The sequence below is a fragment of the Hypanus sabinus genome, chromosome 4 (assembly GCF_030144855.1).
Source record: "Hypanus sabinus isolate sHypSab1 chromosome 4, sHypSab1.hap1, whole genome shotgun sequence".
Classification (NCBI taxonomy): domain Eukaryota; kingdom Metazoa; phylum Chordata; class Chondrichthyes; order Myliobatiformes; family Dasyatidae; genus Hypanus; species Hypanus sabinus.
In genome coordinates this window covers 169,239,653-169,253,584 of record NC_082709.1, presented here as the reverse complement: position 1 = coordinate 169,253,584, position 13,932 = coordinate 169,239,653, and the positions used below count along the sequence as shown (strand labels likewise).

Here is a 13,932-nt window from a genome sequence, read left to right as displayed (position 1 = left end):
CTCATTGGCATTCTACAAGTTCTATCTGTAGGGATCCAGCACCAACCTGATTTTCCCTATTTACCTGAATATTGAAATCCACCATGATTATTGTAACATTGCTTTTTGACATGCCTTTTCTATCTCCCATTGTAACTTGTATTCCACATCCTGGCTACTGTTTGGAGGCCTGTGTATAACTCCCATCAGGGTCTTTATACCCTTGCAGTTTCTTAACTTTACCCACAAGGATTCTACATCTGGATTTGATTTCTTTTCATTTTTACCAACTGAACCACCTCACTCCCTCTGCCTATCCACCTGATGTTTTGTATTCTTGGATGTTAAGCTCCCGACATTGATCTTCTTTCAGCCAAGACTCACAGGACCTTCAGGACCTCCAATCTTTTCCTACCCATTTCATTGGTACCATTATGTACCAGGACCTCCAGCTATTCATCCTCCCCCTTCACAATGCGGGGGACCGACCTGAGACATCCCTGATGCTGGCATCTGGGAGTCAACACAGTATCCGAGTGTTTCTTTCACATCCAGAGGATCTGCTTTCTGCCCCTCCAATTATGGAATCCCCTATCACTACTGCACTCCTCTGCTCCCCCTTCCCTTCTGAGTCACAGAGCCAAACTCAGTGCTAGATACCTGGTTCCTGCAGCTTCCCTCTGTAGGTCATCTACCCAACAGTGTCCAAAGCGGTCTACCTATTATTGAGGAGAACAGCTACAGGGGTACTCTGCTTTGGCTGCCTATTTCCTTTCCCTCTCCTGACAGTCATCTAGGGACCTACCTCCTGCAACTTAGGGGCGACTCCTCCCTGTAGCTCCTATCTATAACCTCCTCATTTTTCCCTATGTGCCAAAGGTCATCGAGCTGCAGCTCCAGTTCCTTAACACGGACTCTAAGGGATGGCAGCTCAGTGAACCACGCAGATGTAGTTATCAGGGAGACTGGAGGTTTCCCAGTGTTCCCTCATTTTACCACTACCTCCAAACTCATTCTCAATGCACTAGTTGTGTATTAACAGGGGAAAAAACCTTTCTAAAAACTTAAAACAACACACACAAAATGCTGAAGGAACTCAACCAGTCAGACAGCATCTTTGGAAATGAATAAACAGTCGATGTTTTGGGCCAAGACCTTTCTTCACGACTGGAAAGAATGGAGGAAGGTGACTGTGGTAAACTATGCATACCTGCCTGGTCATGCCCCTCTGCTGACTGCTCCTGTGGCTCCTCCCACATGGTAAACTATGTATACCTGTCTGGACACGCCCCTCTGCTGACTGCTCCTGTGGCTCCTCCCACAGACCCCTGTATAAAGGCGATTGGGGTACTGCTCCCCACTCAGTCTCCGAGATGCCGTGCTCCCTTTTGCTGCTAATAAAAGCCTATCGTTCTCCTCCCGTCTCTGAGAGTTATTGATGGTGCATCAGTGACAAAATAAAAAGGTTGGGGGAGGGGATGGTGATAGGTGAAGCCAGGTGGCTGGGAAATGCAAAAGGCTGGAGGTGAAGGAATCGGATAGGAGAAGAGAGTAGACCATAGGATAAAGGGAAGGAAGAAGGGATACAGTGGGAAGTGAGAGTGGTAAGAGGCCAGAGTGGGAAAAGAAGAGGGGAGGGGGTGGGAATTTTTTTTATACTGAGAAATCAATATTCATGACATCAGGATTGAGGCTACCCAGATGTAATATAAGATGTTGCTCCTCCACCCCGAGGGTCTCATTGTGGCACAAGAGGAGGCCACGAATCGACATGTCAGAACAGGAATGGGAATCAGACTTAAAATGGTCAGCCACCAGGAAGTTCCACTTTTGGTGTTTGGAGCAGTCTCCCAATTTACAGCAGGTCTCAACAATGTAGAGAAATCAATATTCATGACACCAGGATTAGCACCCTGAATGGAGGTGAGGGGGGAGGTGAATAGGGCGGTGTAGCCCTTTGGGCACTTACAGGATAAGTGCTGGGAGGGAGATTAGTGGGAAGGGATGAATGGACAAGGGAATCATGGAGGGAGTGATCCCTGTGGAAAGGGGAGAGGGAGCAGAGGTAAAGCTTTGTTTGGTGGTAGGATCCCTTTGGAGATGGTTAAAGTTGCAGAGAACAATATGTTGGATGCAGAGGCCCACAGAGGGTGGTAGGTAATGGCAAGTGGAACTCTGACTGTTATGGTGGTGGGAAGATGAGGTGAGTGCAGATTTCAGTACAGTAGATGTGAGCGTGATGGGTGATGGATCATCCTGCTCTCCGCAGGCTCCAGAATGATCTCTTTCATGGCAGCAGTGAGAGGTTGGAGATGTCCTTGAACACTCCAGCCAGTTGGTCAGCACAGGTTTTCAGTAGCTGTCACAGTGCACTACCAGGGCTGATGCCTTGAGAGGGTTCACCCTTCTGATGGACGGGGTCAGACTGAGATCACAGCCAGCTGGTTGTGTGTTTAAGTTCCTGCTGAAGAGATGCCCAGACAGGAACAGGCCATTTGACCCATCGAGTCCATGCCAAACCCTCTGTTAGTCCCATCAAGCAAGACACGAACTTATTGCAAAGTTGCCTCACTGTTGTATAATTATCAGCCCCAACCACCTTCACAGGCAGTGAGTGGCAGACCTCAACCACGTCCTTAAAAAGTCTTCCTCGGAGCCCTTCCAAATTCTAAGCCCTCCAGCAGCTCCTTCGGTGTTGTAAACATTAAATGTCTCCTCCAACATTCCAGGCGAGGGCAAAACTGAGCGAGTACCACTCCGTCTGAAGACCACCACAAAGCCCCCGCTCAGCTAATAAATGGTACAGTATATACCCTTAAGCCCTTCCACACATAAATCGGCAGCAGTTTATCATATGCTTTCCGCAGGGCGTCCTTCATTCCGATCGCTCGTCATATCCGCTTAAAGCGAAGTTTGGGCAAGTCCTTGAGGGGAGGTTGTTGAGAAAAGTTTGTTTCCAGTCGGGCAATCCTGTCAGAGAGCACTTTGAAGTGTCTTTAAAAAGTAGGAGAACAATATTCCTGTTAAATTGCAACGCAGCAAATGAGTCAACTTCAAGCCGGGTTTTCAGAATGAAATAACATTTCAGATTGCAAAGTTGCCTGTCTTGCGTCGCAGGCTTTGAAGAGTGATCGGGAGATGAAGTTCGTCGCGGGGATAGTGCCGTTCCTCTCGGCGCTGAGCTGCTGCCGAGCCGGCGTCCTACAGTTTCCTCTGAAAGTCTCCCCCGCTTACAACTCCTCGGCAGAACTGCTTATGGAAAGACGGAATATGCTGCTTAAGGGGATCTCCCTCGCTTCTAAGCCAGAGGGCTCGGTTAGTTTCATAAGTATGATCAACAACTTGAAAGGAGACGTGGGCAGAGGCTATTACCTGGAAATCCTAATGGGAGTGCCCGCCCAGAAGGTGAGACATACTTTATGCATTTGGGAAACAAGAGAAAAAGTGTTAAAGGTGCAAAGAGCTTATGAAGAGGTTTAGTTCCTCCAGCAGTTTGAGTGTTGCTTATGAGGGGGGGCGCAAGGTTCTCATTGGCTGCAGGAAAAGATTTGTGCATGGTTTGGGTGGGATAAAACATTGGCAGTTTATTAGCCACAAGCGCCAAACGGTTCTGGGTTCGGTGCCTGCTCCAGACAGCCTACTCCAACTATGTGGGCTGAGTCGGTACGTGAATGAGGGGTCACGGTAGCACAGCTTTGGTTTAGTCGATGTTGTTACAGGGCGGGCTTTCCAGAGTTTCAAGTTCATTCCCAACGTCCTGTGTAACGAACCTGAGCGTCGCCGGTGCTCCGGTAACGTACTGGGTAGGTTCCCGTGATTAGGTCAGCGTTCATCCGGGTTGGCCTCAATTGCCCCCGTGCTGTATCGCTAAATGAAAAAAAAATGAAACAAACATTTAATTCCATTTGAATAAATACGCGGCCAGAGAAGGCGGACAAAATGGGAGTAGCTGAGATAGCCTCCTTAGGATGAGATAGACTAAAGGGTCTATTCCTTAATGTTAGAACTACCTCATTGATTCTGTTGGCATTTGGGGTGACCTATGGCTGTAAATGATGCCATCTTAATAAGGCCCGGTTCTTAGCACTCTAACTTGTGTGCCCATTTTATCATCCTTGATCCCTAGAATCCCAGTCCTCTAAACCCAACCCAAAATCGAGACAAACCTTGCTTTAGAAAAATATGGTGATTAATATCCAAATCAGCAGCTGGTAGTGAGAGAAAGTGGCTTTACAAATTACCTTCAGATGGTTTATTTTCTGTGTTCTGCTGTGGCCTCACTGGTGTGTGTATGTGGCCTGTAGCTAGAACTGTAAAATTGCTGTAGTGACTGTCAACTGCCCATTAAATTTGCCATTTACTAACATCAGGAGGACCCTTTTAGTATGATAATTGTTTACTAAAAAACCCTTCTTGTCCAGAAGCAAATAATTACGTATTAATTTACTCCTTCAATTTGCAAACTACTTCATTGATTTTTTTTCCCTTCTTACTTTTATTTATTGACACATTTTTCCCCATCTCCCCCACCACTCAGACTTACACCACTCTTCCATCCTGTGCCTGATTTTCCATTGAATAGTATCCAGACATAAGGAAATCAAAATTTGAGACATTCCACCATCGTAGATGGTAATCAAATAAATTTAAATCCAATGAGTTATAGACGTCCATGATTGTGGTAAAACTCCATTGTGACTTCCCTTAAATGAATTCAGCCTTCCTCACCTGGAATGGGCATGACATGATTTAAGCCAGTATGGTGGACTTTGAAATGAACTGAATCTTGTTAGGTCTCCAAGCCGAAATTAGGAATGGACAATAAAAGTTTCGTTAGTGATCAATGTACACATCTGTTCCATAAAACCCATTCAAAATCTTGCTTCCTATTCAATGCTTCCTCAGCTCACCTCCATGATTCTCCAGGTCGGCAGACAGTTGCTGCTTCCGTACTACTGAAAAAGTTGCTTGATCCACCAAAAATGTGCTGGTTTTCCAGCATGTGAGATGTCTGCAAGGGAATGCTGCGGCTTGGCGCATCCCCGCACCGGGAGTGCGTGCTGAGAGATGTACTGAAGCTCAGTACAGCCAATTCAAAGATTAAGGATAAAGGTTAATTTTGAATTAAAAGGGATTTACCAAGGTCACAGATTTACTGTGATCCTTGCTGTGCCAATACCTACTTCAAAAAACACATGAGAAGCCACAGCCCAACCGAATGTGACACATTTTTGTGTCTTGCTTCATTCCGTTTGGTTTTCTATGGTATTTGGAAAGATATCTTTTTTGGGCTAATAGTTTACCTGGAAATGAGGGTTCGGAAAACCAAAGATGGAAGTCACCTGTTGAAAACATTGAGTGTCTGTTAAATACCATTGTCTTAATCGGTGCAGTCCACTGAGATTGAAAGGTTCCCGTTGCTCTTCCACCCAAAAACATGCAGCAAATTTTATTGATGGAACTCTAGCTGATCTAATTTAGCAAGCAGTTCCAAAAATACTACTCTACAAATATCGCTGACCGTGCAAATCCAGGCAGAAGAAACCAAGCCATAAACAATGATGGCCATATCATTGGACTTTGGCTTTTCAAACCTGAAAAGCCTTTTCAGTCTTTTTTTTAAATGTTCAGCTTGACATTAATCTCAGAAATATAAGTCTTACCCTAATCTCTACCTGCCCCACCTACACCGTCAATTCATCTCTGCCCACATCTTCTCTCATTACATATTAAGTTATGTTTACTTATGGAGACCAGGTAAATAAATATAACACACCTAAAAAAAAATGTGTTACCAGGAAACTGATCTTGCCTGACTGAATGATAAGAAATAGTCCAGGAGGAATGCAGACCTGCTAAGGTTTCTAATCAGAGTTGAGATTGCCATTTTAAAACACATTCTAAGCTGCAAGCTACTGTTAAGAACTCTGTATTTAATGATGTTTTTGTCATAGGTGCTGCAGCATGGGAATAAATAGCCATATTCTAGGCTGATTCTGGAAACAATTCTACTTTTACGTAGGAGCAATGTTACAAAGGCACCTGAAGAAGAAGGTGCCTTTTTAACCTCTTCTCACCTCTCTCTGGTGCCCCTCCTCCTCTCCTTTCTCCCATAGCCCACTCTCGTCTCCATCTTTAGCCTATCTAGCACCTCCGAAATTCTCACTTCAACTGCTCCCACCTTCCCTCCTCACCTGGCTTCACCTATTCACTGCCAGCTTATATTTCCTCCCCTCACTCCACATTTTTATTCCGGCTTCCACCCTTTCCCTTTCCGTCCTGATGTAGGGTCTCAGCTGTTTATTTCTCTCCATAGACGCTGCCTGACCTGTTGAGTTTTTCCAGAATTGTGTGTGTTGCACCTGTGAAGTTTACCTCTTGGAAGTTGAGCCCTGTGGTTCACTGAGACTCTGACGACCACGAAACTCCCATTTACACTAATCCCATTTTGTGTTTCATTTCTCTTCGCTGTCCCATCGTTTCCCACCAGTGTCTGCCAGGCATCCACACACTGGGGTTAATTTACTATTTATTTACTACTTTGTTTTATTTAGAGATACAGCATGGTAACAGGCCCTTTCGGCCCTGTGGGCCCACACTGCCCAATTACATCCTGTGAGCAATTATCCTACTGCTCTGTAGGCCTTTGGAAGGGGCAAGTAAACCAGAGCACCCGGAGGAGTCCTGCGTGGGAGAATGTACAAACCCCACCCCCACAGGCAGCCGCAGGAAGTGAACTTGGGTCGCTGGCACTGTAATAGCGTTAAAACACCGTGCTGAGCCTGAGCCAATTAACCTATCATCTTATATACCTTCGGGTTGTGGGAGGAAACCAAAGCACTTGGACAAACCACACGCATTCACAGGGAGAAGGTGAAAACTCCACACAGAGTGCACGGAGTGGTGAAACAACAACTCTACTAGCTGTACAAGTGCCCCAAGCTACTGAGGGTCATACCGCATAGAAGTTGGGCTGTTTGATCAAACTTGCCCTTGCCAACCAAGGTACTCACCCTGAGCTAGTCCCATTTGCCTATGTTTGGTCCAGATTGCTCTAAACCTTTCCTCTTCATGTACCTGACCAAATATATTTTAAATTATACTTGCCACAAAAACTTCCATATACCCCCTGCCCTCTATGATGGAAAAAGTTATACCACTGGTTTCTTTAAATCTTGCCCCTGTCACTCTAAACCTGTGCACTCCAGTTGTGAACTCCCCAAATCTGGGAAACAAGTCTGCTGACTATTCACCTCACCTATACTGCTCACAAGTTTAATAAAACTCCGTAAGGTCACCACTCAGCCTCTTATATGCTCTACGAGAGAAAAGCCCTACCTTTTCCGTCTCCCCTTATAACTCAAGCTCTCCATTCCTAGTAATTTAGTCGTAAATCATTTCTTTTTGCACCAGTTCCTTTCTGTTCTCTTTTTAATGCTTTTTTTTTTGGTATACGTGTGCTGCGTCTCACATTTGTGCTCACTGTAATGTTAATCAGATTTCATTTTTGATAATACTGCGATCTGATGGTATTTAGCATGCTGGCATTTTCCTGTGTGACTGTCTGATTGCTCTCCTGTGAAGTATCTCAGTATGTTCTAATACATTAGACACACAATAGGAGTGCAAGTTGACTGAAATGTATATTTTAACTAAAGCTGAATGATTCTTATGTTTAATTATGGACACATTGACACAGGAAACAAGTCTGCAGCAGCGTGTTCTCAAATTTATGGGGAACGACACAACGGGAAGTCAATTATACTGTAGTAGTACAATCTGTGTAATTCAACCAAGCCTTTCAGATAAGTCTCTGAATTGCCTGTTTAAAATTTCCAATTGTCAGCTCTGTCCTCTGAATTTCTGTTTTCTTTATATTGTACAGAGCTTCTGTCCAATTTACAGACGTTATAAATTCAAGCCTTCAGGCCCTGAGTTTAAGATGAGAGCTTTACCAAATAAAAAGCACATTTTTAATACGTTTGCCTCACATGGCTCCTCATGAGTCAAGTGGGTGTTTTTCATGTGACTGGGATTTTCACAATGCACTTCTCAGATCCCGTTCCCAACTTTGCCTCCTACGAATAGAATCATTCTGTATGAAATATTTAAGCTGGTGGTTCTGTCAAAGTAACACCATATTTAAAGGAAACTGGAGCGTGTTTGCCCAAGGATTGATCTCCAGGTCTTTTGTACATTAGATAAGCTGCAAATTTCCTCAATCGTTCCTCGATGAAAATAAGGTGCTTAATTTTCTTGGTACCAGAAGTCCAACTGATGAACTCAGAATTTTGTGTGCTGTCACAGAAGCCAGTGGTAAATGGCGGTGCTGTTCAATTGAGTTAAAGAAGTCTCTGGCTCTATGCCTTGTCCCATTTTTCTTGCATCCTCTGAAGAAAGACAAGACCTTGTATTATTTTTGACCTTAGGTTGTTTTGAAGCACGTTACAACAAGAGGCTACTGACAAGGACCTGAGTTATAAGGAAAGATTAAACAGGTTAGGACTTAATTCCTTGGAACATAGAAGATTGAGGTATACAAAATGATATGGTGTATTGATGGGGTAAATGCAAGCAGGCTTTTCCACAGAGGCTGGGTAGGATGACAAGTGGAGGTCATGGGTTAAGGGTGAAAGGTGAAAAGTTTAAAGGGAAAATGAGGGGAAACTTCTTTACTCAGAGGGCCGTGAGAGTGTGTAGCAAGCTACCAGAGCAAGTGGTGCATGTGAGCTCGATTTCAACATTTACGAGAAGTTTGGATAGGGACATGGATGGTAGGGGTATGGAGGGCCATGGTCCTAGTGCAGGTTGAGGGAAGTAGGCAGTTTAAGTGGTTCAGCACAGACTAGATAGGTCAAAAGGCCTGTTTCCGTGCTATGATTTTCTATGAGTCTGACTATCAAATCGAACTTGGTCACCATTGACTAGTTGGGCCAAAGGGCATGGTTCTACACTCGATGACTCTGGGGGATATACTATTCCTAAATTTATTTAGGGATGCAATGCAGAACAGGCCTTTCTGGCCCGACAAGCTGTGCTGCCCAGCAACCTACTGGCCTAATCGCCAAACAAATGACCAATTAACTTACTAACCAGTATGTCTTTGGACAGTGGGAGAAAACTGGAGCACACGAAGGAAACACACTTAGTCATGGAGAGAACATGCACACACCCTACAGACGGCGGACAAATTGAACTCCAAACTTTGAACTCCGAAGCTGTGATAGTGTCACACTAACCGCCACACTACCATAGTAAGTGATCCTTCATGCCCATTCTAGAGGGTTTCCTTCAGAATAATGACTCAGACTTTAGCTACAGTGCAGAACTCCTTGCTGGTACCTTGCGGTGTCAGCCCAGATTATGCACTCAAGTCTACCAACTTTCATCGGATCTGAAATGTTGACTATTCCTCTTTCCACAGATCCTCAGTGCCCTGCTGAGATTTTCCAGCACCTTCTCTTTCTTTCGTCAGCATTAGATAAACTCGCTAGGGACTGCAAAGCAAAAAGAAACTGCAGATGCTGAATCAGAATCAGAAAGTGCAGGAAACAATCAGCTAAATGCTAAAGTGTAAGTAACCAGGAACAGGAATTAGCCAGTCAATCCCTTGACCAATTCTTTTGTGCAGTAAGAACATGGCTGATATGGTGTCAACACCATATCCTGGACTCTTGCAGTTTAATTGTCTACCAATCTCCATTTTAAATAGATTAAATGACTTAGTCTCTGATCTTCCTGAATCAATAAAGTTCAAAGATTCACAACCCTCTGAGAGATGAGATTTCTTCAAACCCCTTCATCATCTCATATATTTGAATATTTCTTCTAAACTCCAATGAGTAAAAACTCAGCCTACACAACTCTCCTTCATTCATTACCAGTAATCAGCATGATGATTGCCTGCAATGCAAGTGTGTGTTTCCTTACAGATGAAGACCAAAACTGAAATGTTAAAATATGGGGATGACAAAATGTGCCTTCTTTTATATCCCGCTTGTTATATACACCTCCCCAGATACCTTATGAGGTAACTGTAGCCTTCAGCCAGGGGCAGATGTCATCAGGTGGTTCCCAACTTTCACAGAGTGTTTCAACCCTTAACCACAACGCTCTCCAGCTGGTGGGCCGGCAGTGGTGGCCAAATCACTTCCCATCTGTTCCTGGCTTCCAGCTTCACTCCTCTCGCCTGTTCCAAAACCAACGGGAGGCTCGTTCTGCCTCTTCCCCCATCCTACGAGCTGCTTGTTTTTTGTTCCTTTCGTCCAGGACCAGAGCTGACAATAACCACCATGCTGATTTGGCTGGGAAACCTCTGCAGCCGATAACCCCGTGCTATGTTGGCCAACATTATATTACACCTAATCCCTTATTGTATCTTTGTACAAAGTTTTTGTTTCATGTGCTAGAACCCCCTTTTCTATTGCAGTGTTTCATAGTCTTACTCCATTTAAAATGTACTCATTTTTATATTCTTCCTTCCAAAGTGGAAATCTCCCATATTTCCACATACTCTACCTACCAACATTTTGCAAAAGTTCTTTAGGGCATGGGTCAAAGTTGTAGTGGGGCAGGAATCCATGGTCATAATGAGTCATTTTGAAATTGTCTGTACTTGATTGATGCCGTAAAGTTGGACAATCTTCCAAAGAAATCCAATCCTGGACTGAGAGATGATAATCTGATGTTCAAAGGTAGCATACAGGCCCAGGGGGAGTGATGCCAGAGAACTAGTGCTCAACCTGTGTGGAGTAGTTCAAGGTCAAGTTTAATTGTTTTTCAACCATGCACAGCCAAATGAAACATTTCACTGCCTCATCAGCAGGTTGAAATCTGGGACTGTTCTTCAGTGTGTTGCAAGTTCAGAGGGGCAGAGTGTAGGTTAAGCGAGTAGTGACGTTGAGATGGTCAGCAATACATTAGCAGTTGGCGATCATCAGATTGATGGAAGGGTGTAGGTGAACTGGGAATTCTCAGCACTGGGAATAATCTTTTCTGTAACCAATTTGAAGGCAGCAGTGAAGGAGGAATTTTGGTTACTGCTTCTTCAGAAGGTTGCAGACTGTACTAAGGTACTAAGATGACTTTACTTCCTCTTTTCTCCTGCAGTAATGTTTGCCCTGTCTCCTTCACTTACAGATGAACGTGCTGGTTGACACAGGGAGCAGTAACTTTGCGGTGGCTGGGGCACCGTCTAGCAACGTGGCAACCTACTTCAACCCACAACGGTGAGCGCGTGTAGGGGGAGGGTGGGAGTGGTACAGTAAGCCATTGAGGATGGCATGTAACGTGGCAGTCTGCGTAATACTTCACAGTGCCAGTGATCAGATTTTAGTTCCCGACACTGTCTGAAAGGCATTAATTTGTGTGGTTTTCCTGTGACCTCATGGTTCCGGTTTCCTCCCCCATTCCAAAGACATACAGATTAGTAAGTTTTGGATGTGCTATGTTGGTGCTGGAAACATGACTGCCCCCAGCACGTTCTTGGCCTGTGGTGGTCATTGACATAATTGACGCATTTCATGGTGTATTTCGATGTACAATGTGACAAATGAAGCAAATCTGGTGTCCAGAGTGAGGGAAGGGTCCGTGCAAATTCTGTTTTGGAAATTGTTGGTTTGCTATGAAGCCAGTAGTCTTGTGTAAGGAGATTGCATAACTTGAGGTAATGACCTCTTTGTGACTTTGTAGAGCTCTTGTTCATGTAGAGCTATGCAGTTGGGCTTGATGTAGTAAAGACTGACAAAAGGGGATATGGTGAAAGAGAGGAAAGCAGCAAGTTGCAGTTATGTGGAGCTTTCAAGTCAAATGTCCCAGCCACTCTGAAATGGCATTAGCCATTAGGTAGATGAACATAGCTACCGATGAGCACCCTTACAACAAACAATCATTTCATTGGTGCTGCTGATTTTTCTTTGAGTGTAAACAACCTGTGTTGAACACTAGGAGCATCCACATTGCTTCATCATCTTTGCCTGCTGTCCTGAGGCTGTTAAACTACAACAGTGCCTCTGCTTCCTGTTCTGTACGCAGAGCGGTGGCATCATATCACTATACGCGCTAACCAGAAGCCGTGGATGACCGCAGAGGTGCGTACGCTGCTGAGGTCCCGCGACTCCGCCTTCAGAACAGGCGACAAGGCAGCTCTAACAACAGTGAGGGCTAAACTGTCCCGAGCCATCAGAGAGGCAAAACGTGCACACGCCCGGCGAATCCACAGCCACTTCCAGGACAGCAGCGACACACGGCGCATGTGGAAGGGCATCAGGACATCACCAATTACGGGACAACATCACCTGCTGTGCTGGTGATGCCTCCCTCCCAGATGCGCTGAATAACTTCTACGCCCGGTTTGAGACGGAAAATGACATGGCAGCGAGGAAGACCACCCCTCCTACAAATGACCAGGTGCTGTGTCTCTCTGTGGCTGATGTGAGAAGAACCCTGTGCAGGGTCAACCCACGGAAGGCTGCTGGACCAGACAACATTCCTGGTAGAGTGCTCAGAGGATGTGCAGACCAGCTAGCAGATGTTCTCACTGACATCTTCAACATCTCCCTGAGCAGCGCCATCATTCCAACGTGCTTCAAGGCCGCCACTATCGTCTCCGTGCCGAAGAAGTCTTCAGTGTCCCGCCTAAATGACTACCGTCTCGTTGCATCATCATCATGAAGTGTTTCGAGAGGCTCGTCATGAGGCATATCAAGACCCTGCTGCCCCGCTCACTGGACCCCCTGCAGTTTGCGTATTGTCCCAACCGCTCAACAGATGACACCATTGCCACCACCCTCCACCTGGCCCTAACCCACCTGGACAAAAAAGACACATACGTTCAGATGCTGTTCATAGACTTTAGTTCAACATTCAACACAATCATCCCTCAGAAACTGATGGGAAAGCTGAGCCTATTGGGCCTGAACACCTCCCTCTGCAACTGGATCCTAGACTTCCTGACTGGGAGACCTCAGTCAGTCCGAATCGGGAGCAGCATCTCCAACACCATCACACTGAGCACGGGGGCCCCCCAGGGTTGCATGCTCAGTCCACTGCTGTTCACTCTGCTGACCCACGACTGTGCTGCAACACACAGCTTGAACCATATCATCAAGTTCGCCGATGTCACGACCGTGGTGGGTCCCATCAGCAAGAACGACGAGTCAGCTTACAGAGAGGAGGTGCAGCAGCTAACGGACTGGTGCAGAGCCAACAACCTGTCTCTTAATGTGAACAAAACAAAAGAGATGGTTGTTGACTTCAGGAGACCACTCCCCGCTGAACATGGACAGCTCCTCGGTAGGGATCGTAAAGAGCACCAAATTTCTTGGTGTTCACCTGACAGAGAATCTCACCTGGTCCCTCAACACCAGCTCTGTAGCAAAGAAAGCCCAGCAGTGTCTCTACTTACTGCGAAGGCTGAGGAAATTCCACCTCCCACCCCCCATCCTCATCATATTCTTCAGGGGTTGTATTGAGAGCATCCTGAGCAGCTGCATCACTGCCTGGTTCGGAAATTGCACCATCTCGGATCGCAAGACCCTGCAGCGGATAGTGAGGTCAGCTGAGAAGATCATCGGGGTCTCTCTTCCCACCATCATGGACATTTACACTACACGCTGCATCCGCAAAGGAAACAGCATTATGAAGGACCCCATGCACCCATCATACAATCTCTTCTCCCTCCTGCTGTCTGGGAAAAAGCTCCAAAGCATTCAGGCTCTCACGACCAGACTATGTAACAGTTTCTTCCCCCAAACTATCAGACTCCTCAATTCCTGAAGCCTGGTCTGACATCTTGCCCTATTGTCCTGTTTATTATTTATTGTAATGCCTGCACTGTTTTTGTGCACTTTATGCAGTCCTGTGTAGGTCTGTAGTCTAGTGTAGCTTTCTCTGTGTTGTTTTTTTTTATGTAGTTCAGTCTAGTTTTTGTTCTGTGTCATGTAACACCATGGT

At 45.5% G+C, this 13,932-nt stretch overlaps 1 protein-coding gene across 2 annotated transcripts in view; it reads left to right on the top strand.

Moving 5' to 3' along the window:
- Positions 1–2,874: 2,874 nt before the first annotated feature.
- bace2 (beta-secretase 2) overlaps positions 2,875–13,932 on the top strand; it is a 68,999-nt gene continuing 57,941 nt past the window's right edge. The window contains exons 1-2 of one of the 2 annotated variants that reach the window (XM_059968759.1): positions 2,875–3,384; positions 11,119–11,207. In XM_059968759.1, the coding sequence (XP_059824742.1) occupies positions 3,118–3,384; positions 11,119–11,207 (356 nt within the window). In that variant the 5' untranslated portion in view covers positions 2,875–3,117. Of the gene's footprint in view, positions 3,385–3,533; positions 3,643–11,118; positions 11,208–13,932 lie in introns of those variants that run through there. The other variant, XM_059968760.1, reaches the window with a different exon arrangement.